We start from the raw sequence: 17,508 nt of genomic DNA on the forward strand, positions 1-17,508 counted from the left end.
TGGGGCTATTCAGCCTGGAGAAGAGAAGGCTGCGTGGAGACCTCATAGCAGCCTTCCAGTATCTGAAGGGGGCTTACAGGGATGCTGGGGAGGGACTATTCATTAGGGACTGTAGTGATAGGACAAGGGGTAATGGGTTGAAATTTAAACAGGGGAAGTTTAGATTGGATATAAGGAAGAAGTTCTTTACTGTGAGGGTAGTGAGGCACTGGAATGGGTTGCCCAAGGAAGTTGTGAATGCTCCATCCCTGGCGGTGTTCAAGGCCAGGTTGCACAGAGCCTTGGGCGACATTTCTGAGAGTGAGGTGTCCTTGTCCATGGCAGGGGGGTTAGAACGAGATGATCTTAAGGTCCTTTCCAACCCTAACTATTCTATGATTCTATGATTACTTTTTGTGAGATTTTTGTATAATTTTTAGTTTCTCCCCCCCTCCAAAAAAAAGGAGGAGGCTCTTTAGACAACTCTAGAAGTACTTTCCAAAGGATATTGTGGGCGATGAAAGTTTAAATGGGTCAATGGGAAACTGAACAAGTTTATGCAAGAGAGATTAGCTTTCTTTCCTTATCCTTGTTTACAGATTTCCTAATGCATCCTTATTTATATTCTGCCCTTCCTTCTTTCATCACACCGTCACATTCCCCTTAAGACATGCTCCTAGGTACTATACAGTTTCTTCACAAACAGAAGACTGACAGAGTGGCATGCTATATAAATGCTTCTCTCTGTAATGATCCCAATTTCTAATAGCTCCATCAAGTTGCCTAGAAAAAGTGTTGATATCTACTCCAGCTATGAGACCTTCACTGCAAGGAATGTGTGCTTAACTGTACAACCATTTACTCACAAGTCAGCAGAAGATTCTATTATCATAAATATAAGATAAAAATGCAAATATTTGCAAGAACATAATCATAAAGTGGCTCCTAACAACCTTAACAGCATACCTTATGCATAATTAATGGAGACTTGTAGTCTATATCATATGCAAAATTATTGTTGCTATCAGTTGCTGTGGCTTAACCATGTTAATTTTCTCCCCTTTTTTTTTGCAAATTGTACTGTATTTAGATAGGAGTGATGGCAGTGAAGTGGATACATGGTTCAATTTGGTTTGGTACAATATCTTCATAAATGATGGTAAGTTTGGGGAGTGACAAAGCAGTCAGATAGACTTTGCACCTGTTTTCAAGCTACAAGGAGATTTTGAATATAGAACCAATAGACCTTCTATGCAACCTTTCAATAGCTAAGATGAGCACCAGGCAGTGCTTGTGTGTTTAATTTCCTACAGCTTTACTCAGTCCAGATGAGTCCAGCCTTGTTACCTAAAATTTGGTGTAAAGGAAATACTCTCTAAGACTCGTTTTGGAGTTTTAGAAAGCAGGTATTTATTCAGTGCTAGGAACACACAGGATTGCTCCACCTAGCGTGTCCACTGAGTTGCACAAAATTCATTCCTTTTATTGTACAAAACGTGCATATGCAACCCATTTCTTGGAAAGAGGCAGTCTCTCCCAAGAACTAATTCAAATATTTACATTCACATTCCACATGTACCATTGAGCCTGAGGTCCTTTGAGGGGCTCTGGTGGTCTTTTAGGGCCAGTATACAGTGTCCTTCAGTTAAACTCTGATAATGAGCATGTGCTGTTCAGACATGTTGCATAACTTGTCACAGTAGTTGCTTGCAGACTACCAGTCTGAACTGGTTACAGTTCCTTCTGTGGAAACCAGGTTCTTCTGATCTTTCCTGTTTTGCTCTTCAGAATGTTGACTTGTCATTGCTTATTGCAGATGTTTCGAAACATGACCTTGCCTCCAGGTTGATTATTTATAGAAGCTACATACTCAGAATCAAGTATTTTACAAATAATTCAAGGGATCAAGTCTGCCCTTTTCGTATGAGAGTTTTTGATGGATCGTCATCAGAGACCCTCATAACTAAACCTTTGTACCCAATTTTGAAACATATTTGATTATAACAACTACAACATTTGTATCACCATACAGGCAGGGATACAAATTAGGATAGTCAAGATTATTCCAACAAAAAAAAAAAAAAAAAAAAAAAGAAATTAACCAGGACAAGTTTGACAGCCAAGAGTTAAGTTTATCCTGTATTTCTTGGAATCCCCAAGAAGTGTAATCTGTGGTAACATCATGTAAAACTTTAGTGTGATCCCAGATCTCTTCCAAATCCATAGTAATTCTGCCACTTTGATCAATATACATGCAACAGCTGTATTTATGATAGTACAAACACCGCCTTGTGAAGCAAAAACAAATCAAGGTCCTTCCTGTTTTGGATCACTACATTTGACAGGCTAGATACTTCAATCTGCAAAGCCTATATGGCACAAACGGTTTTATTTTCAATGTTTTCTATTACTGTTGTAATGTTTATTGTGTTTTTCTCTAACTCCCTTACCCCAAGCCATGGGAAGAACCATCTCATAAAACTGTGAAAGCCATGGGGTCTGTCAGCTATAGCACTACGAACCCTGTTTACTGTACTCCTTGCTGGTATGGTCTGTCAATAATTGTGATGTTAGGAACTAAAGCTCCAAAGGTACATGCTCCTCTGTATCCTAGGGTAATATTTCCCAAGCAGTTGTGCCACATAGCCAATAACATCCTGTTCCTGCTGGAACTAGAAGACCAGTGTAATTCAGTCATTGAAATTCAGGGCCTATGCTTGTCATGTTAAGAAAGCGTCTCATTACAACATGAGAGTTTTCCCACAGAGATACCATTTCCTGAACTCACTAAACAGGCACATGTAATATTTTCTTCTAATAGAATTGGGGTTTTTTTCCAGTATGTTTCCCACTTTGTAACACTGGATCTTTTCAAGAGTGGTATTGCTCCAAAATTTGTCCAAGAGCCATTATGTGGAAGTGGGATTCCTATTAAGGATAACCTTTGACTAGAATCCTTAGGCGCTGGGTGCAAATCCAACAATCTCATTTTTGTACAGGAATTGGGTAATATTTTGGATTAGAGATAAGTGTATATTAACCCTTATTCTCACCAAAGCAAGATATAGAACCTGTACACAAGTCATAAATGTGTCCTGACATGTATTTTCCAGCTGAGTTTTGTGTTATTCTTTCTACCATTCCACTTGACTGAGGTCTATATGGTGTATGCAAATCCCAAGAAATTCACAATATTTTACTCATTTGTTGAACTTCTGCTATAAAATGCGAGCCCCTATCTGATGACATTCCCAAAGTAATTTCAAATAATGGAATCATTTCTTTTAATAGCATTTTACCACTTCTCTCACTCTTTTGGTGTGCATGCAAAGGCTTCTGGCCAGCCAGTAAATGTGTCTATTAGAACAAGCAAGTATTTCCATCCCCCTTTTCTTGGCAGTTCAGTAAAATCTATTTTCCAAAACTCTCTGGGTAAATTATCTTGTTTATTGGTCCCTAACAACATTTTATTCTGAGTGTTAGGATTATTTTTACTACAAATTTCATCTCTCTCTGTAACAGATCTCACAACTTCTATTGTATTTCAGCTAATAACAGCTTTCTGGAGGTGTTTCAATCCATTTTTAAATCCCCAATGTACTCTAACATGTTCCTCTTTCATGATTTTTCTCATCAGAAAGTGAGGTATTACTATTTGTCCATTAGGGGTCACCGCCCATCCCTTTTCCTGGTTTTGTGCTTGTAAAGTGTCAATGAATTTTTCGTCTTGAAGGTCATGTTTGGGGTTTTCAGTTAAAACAAGTCTCTTTTCTGGCATTAGGGCTAACACTTCACCTTCCATTTCAATGCCTTTTTCTACAGCCGCTTTTGTTGCTAAATCTGCTTATCTGTTTCCCTGTTCTTGAATGGTTTTTCACAATTGATGGGCATAATAGTTTTTCTTCTAGGAAGTCTGACACTGTCTAAACAATGTGGTCAGCATCTTTGACCTCAGTCCCTTGTGCTGAAAGTAATCCTCTTTCTTTCTATATGGCTCCATGGGCAAGAACTACTCCAAAGGTCCATCCAAATACAGACATCTTTTCCTTTGCTCAGTTCCAAGGTATGGGTGACATCTATCAGTTCTGCCTTTTGTGCTGATGTTTTCGGGAGAAGGGACATCACTTCTGTTACATCCTTAGCAGTGATCACTACACAGCCCAACATATGCTTCCCTTCTCACATAAAAATACTACCATCTGTATATAGAATCATAGAATATTTATGGATATTTATAAAATCATAGAAAAGTTTGGGTTGGGAAGGACCTTAAGATCATCAAGTTCCAACCCCCCTGCTGTGAGCAGGGACTCATCACACCAGACCATGTCGCCCAAGGTTCTGTTCAGCCAGGCCTTGAACTCTGCCAGCATTTACCACTTCTTTGGGCAACACATTCCAGTGCCTCACTACCCTTACAGTAAAGAACTTCTTCCTTGTATCTAACCTAAACTTCCCCTGTGTAAGTTTTAACCCTTTACCCCTTCTTCAATCGCTACAATCCCTGATGAAGAGTCCCTCTCCAGCATCTTTGTAGGCCCCCTTCACCTACTGGAAGGCTGCTATGAGGTCTCCACGCAGCCTTCTCTTCTCCAGGCTGAACAGCCCCAGCTTTCTCAGCCTGTCTTCCTGTGGGAGGTGCTGCAGCCCTCTTATCATCCTTGTGGCCTTCCTCTGGACTTGATCCAACAGCTCCATGTCCTTATGTTATATAGTTCGTAGTCCAGTTTTCTTAATGGAACATCCTTCAAGTCCGGATGACTGGAACAGGCTTCTTCAGTGGTTTGTAGACAGTCATGCTCAGATATCCCTTCTATCAGCTGGGATGAAAGAAACATGGCAGGATTGACAGTGGCTGTTGTTTTGAGCACAACATCATCCTGTTTGAACAATACCATTTGGTATTTCAAGATGCTTCCTAGCAGACAACCAATGCACTCTTTTCTGGTCCAATTCTTTAAGAACCATTTGTGGAACATGTACTATCATTTTCTGTCCCAAAGTGAATTTACGAGCCTCGTGTATTAACAGTACTGTTGCTACAACAGACTTGAAACATCCTGACCATCCTTAGCTTACAGTGTCCAATTGTTTGGAAAAATACATCACAGCTCATCTTGAATTTCCCAGATGTGATAAACCTCCCAGTGCTACTCCCTGCCTTTCATAAGTGAACAATTCAACAGCTTTAGTGGGATCAGGCAGCCCCAGAGCAGGAGCTTTCGTCAGTACTTGTTTTAATCTTTTAAAGACAGTGCTGCCTTTTTCCGTCCCCTCCAACTTGGCGTCTGACAGTCGTTCCTTAGCATCTCACCTAACAGTTTAACTAGAAGTCCGTAATTTGCAATCCATAGGCGACACCATCCGGCCATTCCTAGAAATGCCTGCAATTCACAGGCACTCAGTGGCGCCCGCAGGCGACAGATGGCCTGCTTTCGTTCTGTGCTCATTTGCCTTTTATAATCTCAAAGCCCAAGCAGGTTACAGTTTCTTGCACAATTTGTGCTTTTTCCTTCGATATCCTATATCTGCTGAGACCCAGAAAATTTAACAGGCTGATAGTCAATATGGCACACTGTTCTTGAGGTTCTGCTGCTATTACAATGTCATCTACATACTGCAGCACCATCCTGTCTGTATTTTCTTGTCACAGTAATTCCAACTCCTTAGCTAGTTGGTTTCCAGACATTATATGGCTATTCTTGAACCTTTGTGGAAGGACTGTCCATGTGTATTGCGTTTTCCTCCCGCCTCAGGGTTTTCCTGTACAAAAACGAATAGCTCCTGACTCTCTAAATCAAGAGGTGTGCAGAAAAAGGCATCTTACAAGTCTAAAGCTGTAAACCAACCTTGGTCCCCTGTAAGGGCAGTTAATAAAGTGTACAGGTTGGTTATTATGGGATTAGCATCTTGGACGATCTTATTTATTGCCCTTAAATCTTGAACTAACCTAAGGTTCTCTCAATCTGTCTTTTTCACTGGTGCTATATTTAGATTTACATTCCTTTAACAAATTGTATCTAATAAACTTCTGAATGATTGGCACTAACCCCATTCTAGATTATAGTTTTAAACATACTGCTTCAATGTTACCTGTATTGATCCTGGTTTAAGCTCAACTCTTACTAGTTTGGCACGTCTCAATCTCACAGCTATTTCTCCAGCCCACACAACTGGGAGTACTGCTTCTTCTATTTCCTAAGAGATTCCTGGGAGATTTCACGAAGTGAGAAACAATTCATCATCCCACTTTCCCTCTCTTTTCAAAACCAACACTGAGTGAAACAACACATCATAATCCAATGTTCCATTCTTCGGCCATTTCTCTCCACTTATTCGTACAGCAGCCACCACTATAAGAAACATTTCATTAGACCTTGTCTCCTTGCAGTTCCTCCTTGGGCTCCTCCAATCTTTCCCCAGCGTTTCAGTAGACATCCCAAGGGAGATTTCTTTTCAATTCCCCCATCCCGAAGGCTTACACTTACGATACACAACTACAAACACCAAACCTAACACAGAAGTGCTCCTCAGGCCGCCTCCAGCACCACTCACTCCTCCCGATCTACGCTCCCGCTTATCCCACCCGCCCAGGGCCCCTCAAAGCGCCCGCTCCGCTCCGCCTCCCTCGCCCTCGGTCCTCCCGCCAGTGGCCCGCGGGGCGTGGTTCCCCCGGCTGTGGTAAAGAGCGCGGCCCACGATTGGCTCGGAGAGCGGCGTCTGATCACGTGGCTGTGCCCCCTCTCTCCGCGCTCCTTAAAGCCGCACGCCGAGGAGGAACGGGCAGCTGGTTGGGTGTGCGTTGAGCTGAGGCTGGGTGAACGGCTGCTGGTAGTGGTGAGCCGGGCCGAGGTCGGGGAGCTCGCTGGGTGCGTGCGGTGAGTGGAGCAGATGAGGCCACTCTCGCTGGAGCTTTTGGGAGCGAGGTGGGCGCAGGTTTGCATGGCGGCGTTTGGGTCTTGGCGGGCTCCTGCCTCGCTTCCCTATTGGCCGCGGCGGCAGGTTGGGAGGGGTGCTGCAGGCTTGGTTGGCGGGGGGATCCCTCCGCCATCTTGGGTGTGCGGCTGTGGCGCTCTCCCACCTCTCATCCGTGCAGGAAGGGACAGCGGGACTGTGGTTCGTGGCGGTGTCTGTGGTGGGCTGCTGTGGTAAAGGCGGTGTCAGCGACGCGGGGAGTGTCCTCGGGCTTTGCGTTTGCAGTGCCTGTAACGGGAAGGAACCCCGAGAGCCGCGCGGTTCATGACTGAATGTTAGTGCTGCCATAAAAGTTGATGAGGGGAAACTAGTGGCTTGTAGCTAGTGTCCCCGAGCTTCCTTTGCAGCTGAGCGTTAATAATTCTTTTGTTTTTTTCAGTGATCCTATGAATTCCAAAATGAAACAGAAACAGAGCGCAGAAAAAACAGGACCTTTGCAGGTATAGGCTTTAAAGTGTTGACGCTAGAATATGGGGCAGAGAGGGGATGGAAATTAAACGGTTATCAAGAGTATCTCAAACACAAGATTTTCTTTGTTCTGAGGTTTACGCTCAGTTCTGTAGGAAATGGTCCCTCTAACACGTGTTTCATATCCGCTGAAGGAATAGAACGTCCTTCCACCTGGCTTATGATCTGTTGGCTTGGGTAACCTCACGGCAGGCAGTGTGCTTGGGAACTGCTCTGCTTGGGCATACGAGGTTAAAGCTGCTTTTTTCTTACTGCTCAGCAAGTCCTTTTTACTTCGACACTGAGTGTGCTGTCTTCCCATGTGACTTGGGTATTTAGGTGCTGGCTACCTGCTCTAATTTGGCTACTGGATAAGTCTGGCTGCTAAGGGGTTGTAGAGTGGGTTCTGCAGTCTGCCCTTAAATAGGGCCGAAGAGTTAAGTTGATCTTGGCTTGAGCATGCTTTAACTGAAGTATTCATGCAGGCAGTTATGTTTCTGAAGTCACCCTCATGAATCATAGTTGCTGTGGAATTGGTGGAAAAGCTTAAATAATGCAGATTTTTTTTAAGAGGTGGCTTATAAGATATTAAAGTTTATACTTATTTTACTCTTGTTACAATGTTCCTTTGTTAAACCTTTTAATATAGATCCTAATTGGAACAGTACAAATACAAATAGAGGCTAATAGCCTTCTGTATGAGGAGCAGAGTTATAATGAAAACCTCTGGTGTTAATGAAAATTGACAATTGTTAACTCTGATTTATACACGTGATAATCTTGTCTTGTAGTGACTCTAGGGTATAAGTTTCTCAGTGTGGCTTTTTGTTCTTTCAGTGTGTTAACTCGGGTATTACTTAATAACTTCTTGGCAGAGTATACTTTAACCTTCAATAGCAGCAAGCAGTGTCTCACACGGTGTGCCTCCTGTTCCCACAGCAGTTAGTGTTTGGCCTTTACTTTAACAGTAGGGTGATTGGTGGCAGAAACTACCGTGGGAAATGCAAGCTCTTGTCATCTCAAGTACAGTGTGAATCGGGAACTTTCTCACTTTCTCACGCTGGTATGGCATTGTACTCCGGCTATTCTTGCTTGGTTGTCTGCCATTGTTTGCTATCTCGTGGTGGCTGTGTAACCAACCCAATCAGAAAGCTTTAATGCAGGAAAAAGGTATTTATGCATGACAGAAAAGATGATAAACATACTGTTTATACAAAACAATAACCTGTCTGTATCGAAGCAAGGAAGCTTTAGATACCTTTTAATGGGTAATCAAAGCAACCCATATATTTAAATGAACACCACTTGAGGGTGTGTTCACAGGTAACCAAAGCAGGTACTGCCTGTGATTTAGCCACATAAACTTGCAATTGCAGTCACTTTTGTCTATGTCCCCTGAAATCTAAGACTGCTGATGTCAAATACAACTTTGAGAGCTTCAGCTAAAGTTTGTGTGTCACTGCATTGTAACTGGCTTTGAAATCCAGTTGGAATATTTCTGCTGGAAGACCTTTTCAGGTTCCTTCATGAAGGGGGTTTCCCAGAGGCAAGGACTGAACATTGCTTCATGTGATTAAGATTCATCTCTGCTACAAGTAACTAGCTTTCCTTTACACAAGCCTTAACATAGGCTAGGGTATCACCTTTTTCTTTTGCAAAGGTGAACCATGTGTTACCTTAATAGAAACATGACGAATTCAGAAGCCTCATTCTATGGAGAGATAAGTGGCAAATGTCTGAAGCTGTGTTCTTCCTTCTAGAAGTACCTCACAGACACCACAAGCAGTGCTGCCCCAAGACGGACTCTTAAAATGATCCAGCCTTCAGCAACAGGTTGCCTAGTTGGCAGACGTAATGAGGTATGACTTAAAAGATAACTTGTAGACGTGTAATTATTTCTACTTGTAGTGAAATGCTTTTGAGCTCTTAACTGAAAACCAATATTGTTGAAAAACATAATCTGCTAATAAGTATGACACAACTTAAGCTTACTATTGTTTTAACAATTAATATTAAAAACTATCAATTTCTAAGTACTTCAGAAAAATGCTTGCTGTTTTTCTTTTGATAAACCTATGGGTATAAAGAAGATGTGTGTAAATTAGTACTATAATGCAAAAAAAGCAGGGCATACGAAGACTTATTTTCAGTCATAGTGAGCAGATTTACAGGTCTTTGTTTTTTTAAGAAAAAGCTGGAACGTTGCTCTGAAGTTAAACCTGCCTGTCTTCTATGTAGAAGAAATCTTCAGTCAAAAGGAAATGCAAGTTAACCTCAAAGGCTTGTCAAGCTGAGGTGTCCGTGATAAAGGAGCAAGAAAGTGAGAATATTAATGATGCTATTGAAGCTGTAGATCTCATGATAAAAGGTATGTGGTAATTCCTGAAACATTCTCTTGCACATTTTATGCTCCTATTGGAATAGAATTTGAAATGCCGTTACTTTTGTCAGTTGGATATGGGCTTTGTAGGGACTTTTTTTTTTCTGTGATTCCTAGCAAGAATTAATGATACTTATTGTCTATACAGTGGTAAATACAGTATAGATAGCCAATGCTTAAGAACAAGTTTGATTGCCGGTAGCTGAAAAGTGATGTGTGCAACAGTGTTAAGAAGTCCTGTAGCTTGTTATTTGGCTTGGCTATGAGTTTTTAAGTGACTAAGTTGAGGTGAAAGCCTGTTCTGGCATAGTGTGATGTGTGTGCAGTTTCTCAGAACCATTAAGGCCAATATGGACAGTGACTTGGTAATAAGACTTTTATCTTCTACAAAGATAAAAAGTACATGTTAAGATTGATATTTGCAAATATGACCATCTGTATAGATTGTAAGCTCTTTTCTGTAAGCTTATGTTTCTAGTTGTAAATTTGTAACTAATTTCTGGGAAAGCAATACATGGAGGGAGCTCTTACTATCACAGTTTATAGAATACTTATATACAAATTAGATCTCTTAAAGTGATCCCAAGAATTCAGTCTTAGCACAGGCTCACTGTAGTTTCTTTCTTCAGAAAGTCCTTCACCTCAGTATTGGAAGGAACTCGCTGAAGAAAGGAGAAAAGCTCTGTATGAAGTGCTTCAAGAGAATGAAAAGGTAGCTAGTGAAAGATAACCAACTTCCTTACTAGTGACTAGTGTCTTTCTGTTTTAACGTTTTGTTATTTGAACTCAGTTGCACAAAGAAATTGAACAGAAAGATGGTGAAATTGCCCGCCTGAAAGAAGAAAATGAAGAGCTGATGTCCCTTGCTGAACACGTGCACTTTATGACCAGCATGATTGAGGTACTTACAGGAATTTTTGGTTGTAGAATGAAAATGAGAAACCAGCAAAGATGCTTTTAATGAATCATGGCTTCTTTTTTTGTGTGCTCCCAGAACACTCCTTTTTAAATTATTCACATGTTTCGTGTAGGTTTGTTCTAATCTAGAGGCAGGGTCTCTTTTAGGGGATGATTTTTTTTCCACCTTGGAACCCACAAGGGTAACAAGTACCAAGAGGGACCTTTCCTGAAGGGAAGGTTCAACCTATTGTCATAGCACAGGCTTTGCATGTTAGAGATGGTGACAAGGAAAAGAAGGGTTCTTTTTCACTTTGAGATGACCTGGAATTCAAATGTGTAATAGACTCTATGAGGCTGCTGGCTAAACCAAGTTTTTGTACTGGTTGTGCCCTTTGAGGAACTAAAGCTGGAACAGGGACACATGAAGAAGACCAGCAAGAGGGAGAAGGAAACACCTTTGCTTTTTAAAGTCAACTAAGGAATTGCCAGTTTTGTGGAAAGGTCTAATGCATGAAGTCTGTAATGTTCATAAACTTGTAAATTTCAGAACAGCTTCCTCTGAGAAGTCCTTGGGGATATGTAGTTGTCACTGATTCCATGACTCTACCAGCAGCAGATTGTAACAGCCTCTGAAGCTGTCATAAATAATATGGAACCTTGATACTACAATTACTAGCTAGGTGGTTTTTATAGGGATTGAGCTCTTAACTGGAGCATGTAGCTGGATGGCTGGCAAATACTTTGGTTTTGATTAGACTGCAAAGGTGGAAATAAAATGAAAAATTATTGCAAGCAACATAAAGTAAACAGGTTAGTTACTTAGCTCAGTCTTGAGAGACTCCACTAATTTGCTACACATGAATTACTTTTTTTGGTATTTAGGGAGTGCTGCTTGTGATTAACCCACATACAGGTGTTAAATGACTTAAGGAATTAAAGAACTAATGTACTTGGAAACTTCTCTACAGGTCCTCAATGATGCACCTCTTAGTTGTAAGCTGCTAACTTCTGAGGCTTTAATAAGCCTTAAGTGATACATGAAACAACCAGTAGCCTTAAGAGCAGCCTCTTAAAGTCCTATTTTTCTTCCTTAGATCACCTTAGATAAGGAACTATTAATTTGAACAGTAAGTGCTAGAAACTGCCAGGTCTTCTAATTCATCTAGACTTAATGTAACTTCCTTATCTTGGCTTAAAAATTGAGCCCCATCTGCTATATAGTATCTTTTCTAAAGTTAAACCTGTATAGTACTATTTTTAGTAATATTTAACTTGGGAAGCTGATTCACATATTTTAGGTTGCCAAACATAAAACCTGTCCTACTGTGAAGAACCTAAGGAAGACCTAACAGTCAGCAAAGCTGCAGATGTAGTCTGTGAGTTAGACATAGCAATTTAAGTTAAACTAGAGTGTCTAAGATTTTTGAGACTGAGGAATGCTTTAATTACACAACAATCTCAAATGAAGATAATCAGCTTGCTTAGTTTAATATGCACATTCTTATTTCACTGGCTGTTAAGTAGAAAGCAATAAATTTGTTGTCTCCTGGTTTTTCTTTTTTGTTTGTTTGTTTGTTTGTTTGTTTTGTTTTTTTTCCTAGAGGCTAACTGGGCAAGCACCTGACGATCTTGATGAACTGGAAAGTCTGTCTCTAAAGCAGTCCAAACAAGAAAATGAAGAGCTTAACTGTGCAGATGATGCAGGCAGTGCTTCCGAGGAAGGACCATCACAAATATGTGGCGTACGGGGGAGTATATCGGATCTTGCTTCAAAGGAAACAAGTAATTTGCAGGAAGAATGATAATCTTTAAATAGGCTTATATATGTGGCTTTTAATTGCAGACTTCCTCTTGAAAGGATATAGTAAAACTTCTCAGGTATAGAAACTCTTGTGGAAGCATTACAGATGTTGGTTTTAACTGGAATTATGTACAGTGAGTACCTGGATACTGCATCCAGAACTTAACCACAGGCTGTGCTTAGTTGCTTGTATAAATGCAAATACTGTGTATTTCAAATTGTTGTGTAAATATCAGTTGGTCTGACATGATAATGAAAGTTGATAAATAAATCTTTGCATTATTAAAGCTGCCTCTTATTTGAATGGGAAATTGCTAGTTCTAGATTTAAATCAGTTGTGACTGCTGTAGGTTAAAGCATTTGAGTTTTTTACTGAGTACCTGGGCAGTTTTTAACTCTTGACTTCCAGAGTTCTGGAGAATAGAATGGTTTTGGTGGATAGAGAAAGCAAAATAAAACCTGTGTGCTGTTGGTGAGACTTCAGAAAGTTGAGAATAGATAATAAAGAGTCTAGATTTATGCTTTTTGGGTTTTAAATGATTACTTCTGTCTTTTAAGAGAGCCTTTTCCAAGTTCTGTAGACCAGAGCTTAAAGAAAGTGTTTTAGAAATGCGTTTATTTGCTTGTGAAGAAAAGGTGGTGTGTTCTTGCTCCTAATAGCAGCTGTATTGAAAACTTGCATGGAGACAATGCAGCTGACTGCACTTGAGAGCTGTTCTGAATGGAGACTCAGTATCTGTTTTCAAAGTACTGCTCTGGTGTTTACAAAGAGATAAAGCACCTTTTTACCAAGATAGTAATGTTCTGAAGGGCTTACAGGAACACAAAGCACACTTTGGAACTTTGACCATCTTATCTGGCATTCATATGAGGTGAAAAATGCTTGCAGTTGAAAGCACTGAGGTAGAAAGAGTAAGTTAAATACAGTTTTCCAGTCCTGACTGAACTCAGCAGTTCTGTAACAAGGTCTTAAATGGCTTTAAAAGGTGGCTGCCATTGCAATATCTAGTGAAGATCTTAAAGTTGAGTGGCTTTCAGGAGGCAGAAGTACTTGGAGAGATTCTTGTTTATGAGTCTTATCAGGCTTTGTGAAAATGGGTGCTTCAGGGTATGTGTGAAAAAGATCTGTGGAGTTATTGGATGAGCACCTTTAGATTCCTTCCATATCTTATTATCTCCCTGCCTCTGTCAGTAAGTTAGATTTTTCACAATATATTTCAGTTGGGACACTTGGGGAATGTCAAACAATACAGGAAGTAATACTCCTTCTGTTTTCTATTTCACCTTGAATCTGGTGCCACAACATGAGGCATCATGTTTTCCTGGGAACATTGTAAGCAAAGGATTACATCATACAGTTTGTGCTCTAGAGGATGCTTAGATGTAATCCTTTCCATTACAGTGAAGAAATGGTGACAAAGGGGAGTCCTGTAATTTGTACTGGTGCTGTGTTTAAGAGAAAACAGCTGTATGCTGGATAACTGCTTTGTAGAGGAACCTTTGTTTTCTGTTCAAAGAAAAAAAAGATAATACTGTCAAGTGACAACTATCTCTGTTTCTTAAGCAATCTTAATGTCAGCAGTTCTTCAATAGTAAATACAGAAAAGCATGAAACCTTAGTTATAACTTCATGCAGTGCGATTCAGTTTGAGGTATTCATAGTTAACAGACATTTTTCAGAGGTGGCTTTATTTTTAAACATTGGGAATATTTTGCATTTGCAGAGACTGCAGGAGGGAGGACAGCATTATTGCATAATAGCTGACCAGTGCAACTGAGCAAGAGCAACTTGTTTTCCACCATTTCACCACCTGCTCTGTGAACTGCTGTAATATGGGTGCTGCTGTTAGAACCAGGATTTGCATGGTTTTTTCCTTATTTCCATCAAGATGGGCATGAAAAATGCTTATTAGACTTAAATCTTGTCCTTTTTCTTGATTTTTTTTTTTAATGTTTTAAGTAAAAGACTCCCCTAAGTAGCTGCATCCCTACTTCTCTTGGTTTTATTAATTTCAGCTCATTAGAGAGAATAGTTTGCTGTATCAACTCCTGAAAAAAAGATGGTGCAGGACAAGACTTAGGGCATAGAAATAAAACCCATGTACATGCTCAGTCTCCATCTTTGATGTTTTGGACCTTTGATTGAATAATCTCCCTAGGCCTATTATGTCAGAAGTATTGTGTTGTCAGAAGGTTTAAAATGATGCATTAATCACTGCTTAAACATCCTCAAAAAGGAACAAGTTTCATTTATTGTCTTGAAATTCCCAAGCATTTTTGGAACATGCATGCAGTCAAGTGATGTTACATAGCCTAGGAACTTTGTATGCAGATGTGAAAGGCTTGTCAAATGTGTAGTAATTGTACAGAAATCTATGTAATTAGTTCTTTTACAACCATCTGACCTCTTATCTTTGTTTAATTATGTAGGGAATTCATTTACCACTGAAACATAGCTATGTAACAGCTGAAAATCAGCATCACTGAAGACAATGACATGTCATATCTAGCTAAATTACAGAGACCATTCTGTTGAGCAGAATAAAATTACCATTTCTGGAACATAACTGCATAATGTGATTCTTTCTGAGAAGTCATAAATGCTTTTGTGTACCGCGTGCCCAGCATGCTGACTCCTTTTCAGTGCAGGGACTATGGCCACAGTCTTGTTTTTCCCTGAAGTATCCTATGGCTGCTGAGAAGCGGGATGCTCCTGCTCCATCCCAGCACTTCTCCCATAAAAAAAATGTGCCCCAACAGAATGATTTTGGACATGTAAGTGAAGTGTGGGGAGATGGGCCATTTGCAGGTGTCAGCTGTTTGAAGAGGGAGCTGCTGTTCGGGGACAAGCAAACAGGTGGATGTTTGTGAGAGGAAAAGCTTTTAACCAGTTTAGCAAAAAAAATAACAATTTTTGGTGTAAACATCCATTGTACTTAAGACAATGCACAGAGAAGTGAATTAGACTGTAATAACTACTTGACTGAACAACTGAAACTGGTGGTTGGCATTGTGTTGCTTACATGAGGGCCCAGAGTGTTGTCATGCGTTGCGTAAGTAGTGACACTGGTCATCTGTTTTGCAAGGAAGTGGAATGCATATTCCTATACTCTTCCTTGAGGGCTGTCTGAGGTTGTTTTCAGAACTGGCTTTGAGATTCTGAGCAGGTGGTTTGCAGATCTGCCAAGGCTGTGTGTTTCCCATGCTCTGTTGTTCTTGAGGCTGAATTGCATTGTTACGATTTTCTTCAGCAGAAAATGTTCACTGCATATTGTTAATTCCTATTTCCCGTCTTGTGACAACACGAAGTAGTTCATCAAGTGCTAATGGTGTTCTGAGAAACATTAGTTTGCTGCTGCTCTGTAAATATGACACCTGAAATTAAATGTGATTGGCTGTGTTCAAGGTTAAACCCTTGGGTATGACCATACCTCTGTCATACCCTCAGGGACACTGCAGCCATTTGGAGAGGGTGCTATGCATCCTATTGTTGGGATAATTCCATTGCAAAGCAGGAGTCCATACTTAAGATGTGTGGTCTGGCAGTTGTAGTGACTCCTGATTTTGAATGTTTAAAGTTAGCAATAACCTGGATATGACTGCAGTAAAGGATAAAGGTTTAATGGATGCTTTTTCTGAAGGTATACTGGAGACAGGAGTCTTGGTAGTAGTATGAAGCTCTGGGCAGCCCAACTTACACTGTGGCTATAGCTAGAGTAATATAGAGATACTATGGGTTTATGTCTACCAGGCAGAATACAGAGAGACAATAACAGCATGGCAGGGGTAGTGAGAACCACCATAGCTATGAAAAGCATGAAGTGAAAATCAAAAAGCACCAAACCCCTTTTCCCAGTGTACTTTTCCTGATTAGCTCCTTGTCTCCTCAGTCTGCACTGCTACCAAGTTACTTCAGGAACTTCTTCCTAAAGTATTTTTCTGGGGCAGCCCAGGCCTTTAAGTTTGTTCTAGTCAACCTGCTGCAGCCCTGAGGAGAAGGATTTGTCAGAGAATCACAGAATGGTTTGGGTTGGAAGGGACCTTAAAGAACACCCAGTTCTAACCCTCCTGCCATGGGCAGGGACACCTTCCACTAAACCAGGTTGCTCAAAGTCCCCTCCAACCTGTCCTTGAACGATGACAGGGAGGGGGCTTTAAGCAACCTGATGTAGTGGAAGGTGTAACTTACTACCATCTGGTTCATTCTTGCTCATTAGTAAGCATCCTTCTTGCTACATTCACCTCTGCAGGTCTGTGTTTTCCTCTTCTACAAAGGAGAGTTCTTCCATTAGTGTGGTAGTAAAGGGCAGCACTGTCAGCTGTGCAAGCATAAAAGCATGTAATTTATGAGACAAATATAGTGCTTGTTCCTTTTTATTTGCCTTCTGGTTTTGGAACTTTGAAAGTTTGTTCACTTTTTCAAGGGTTTATTACCCTGGGGTCATGGGGATGTTTGGTTTTGTTCTTAAATTGAGAGTGTGATTTTATATGTTTGTCATGAATCATATTAAAGCATGATTCTTTGTTAGTTTTCTAACACAGTATTAACACTCAAAGTGAAATTTAGCCTCTCTACATCTGTGTCCCAGGTTCAAGCTTGTCAGTCTCAGCACAACAGGAACTGAATGTGGTCTAACCACTCCCACTTAAACTCCTGTGAATTTCCTCATTGACTTTATTGACAGGAGGATTTGCTCCTGCCTGGTTCATATGAGCTGTGTACATGTTTTTTAATGGTTATAATGGTGTAGCAGATCAGTTTCAGGTTAATGGACTTCTCAAAAGGTGGATTTAAACTACAGTGAGATGAAAGTAGCTATACATTCCATTCCAGCTTTGACTCTGCTCAATAGGCAGTTCTGCATTCCCTAGGTCTGTGCCATGGGGCTGAATGTCTCCAAGAGGAAAAGGACTGTTGTCTGTCTGAGAAGTCTGTCTTCACAGAAGGAAGAAGTAGCCAGCAAAAGTCTCATAACAGCCCTGGAGCCTCTTCAGCGTATTTTCCACTAGTCCTTGTGAAACCTTT

At 40.6% G+C, this 17,508-nt stretch overlaps 1 protein-coding gene across 3 annotated transcripts; it reads left to right on the forward strand.

The window, feature by feature from the left end:
- The first annotated feature begins 6,734 nt into the window (after positions 1-6,734).
- GMNN (geminin DNA replication inhibitor) lies at positions 6,735-15,044 on the forward strand. Of its 3 annotated transcripts, none has more exons than XM_005153591.3 (8): positions 6,735-6,816; positions 7,334-7,394; positions 9,162-9,260; positions 9,640-9,769; positions 10,411-10,493; positions 10,572-10,682; positions 12,283-12,463; positions 14,207-15,044. In XM_005153591.3, exons 2-8 carry the CDS (start codon positions 7,341-7,343, stop codon positions 14,245-14,247), a joined length of 699 nt encoding a protein of 232 aa, XP_005153648.3. In that variant the 5' UTR covers positions 6,735-6,816; positions 7,334-7,340; the 3' UTR covers positions 14,248-15,044. The 3 variants fall into 3 exon arrangements, with proteins under 3 accessions (XP_005153648.3, XP_030908797.2, XP_030908796.2); XM_031052937.2 differs by having other exon boundaries at positions 6,740-6,857; XM_031052936.2 differs by lacking the exon at positions 6,735-6,816 and adding an exon at positions 7,019-7,095.
- The last annotated feature ends 2,464 nt before the right edge of the window (positions 15,045-17,508 follow it).

The sequence above is a fragment of the Melopsittacus undulatus genome, chromosome 1 (assembly GCF_012275295.1).
Source record: "Melopsittacus undulatus isolate bMelUnd1 chromosome 1, bMelUnd1.mat.Z, whole genome shotgun sequence".
NCBI lineage: Eukaryota > Metazoa > Chordata > Aves > Psittaciformes > Psittaculidae > Melopsittacus > Melopsittacus undulatus.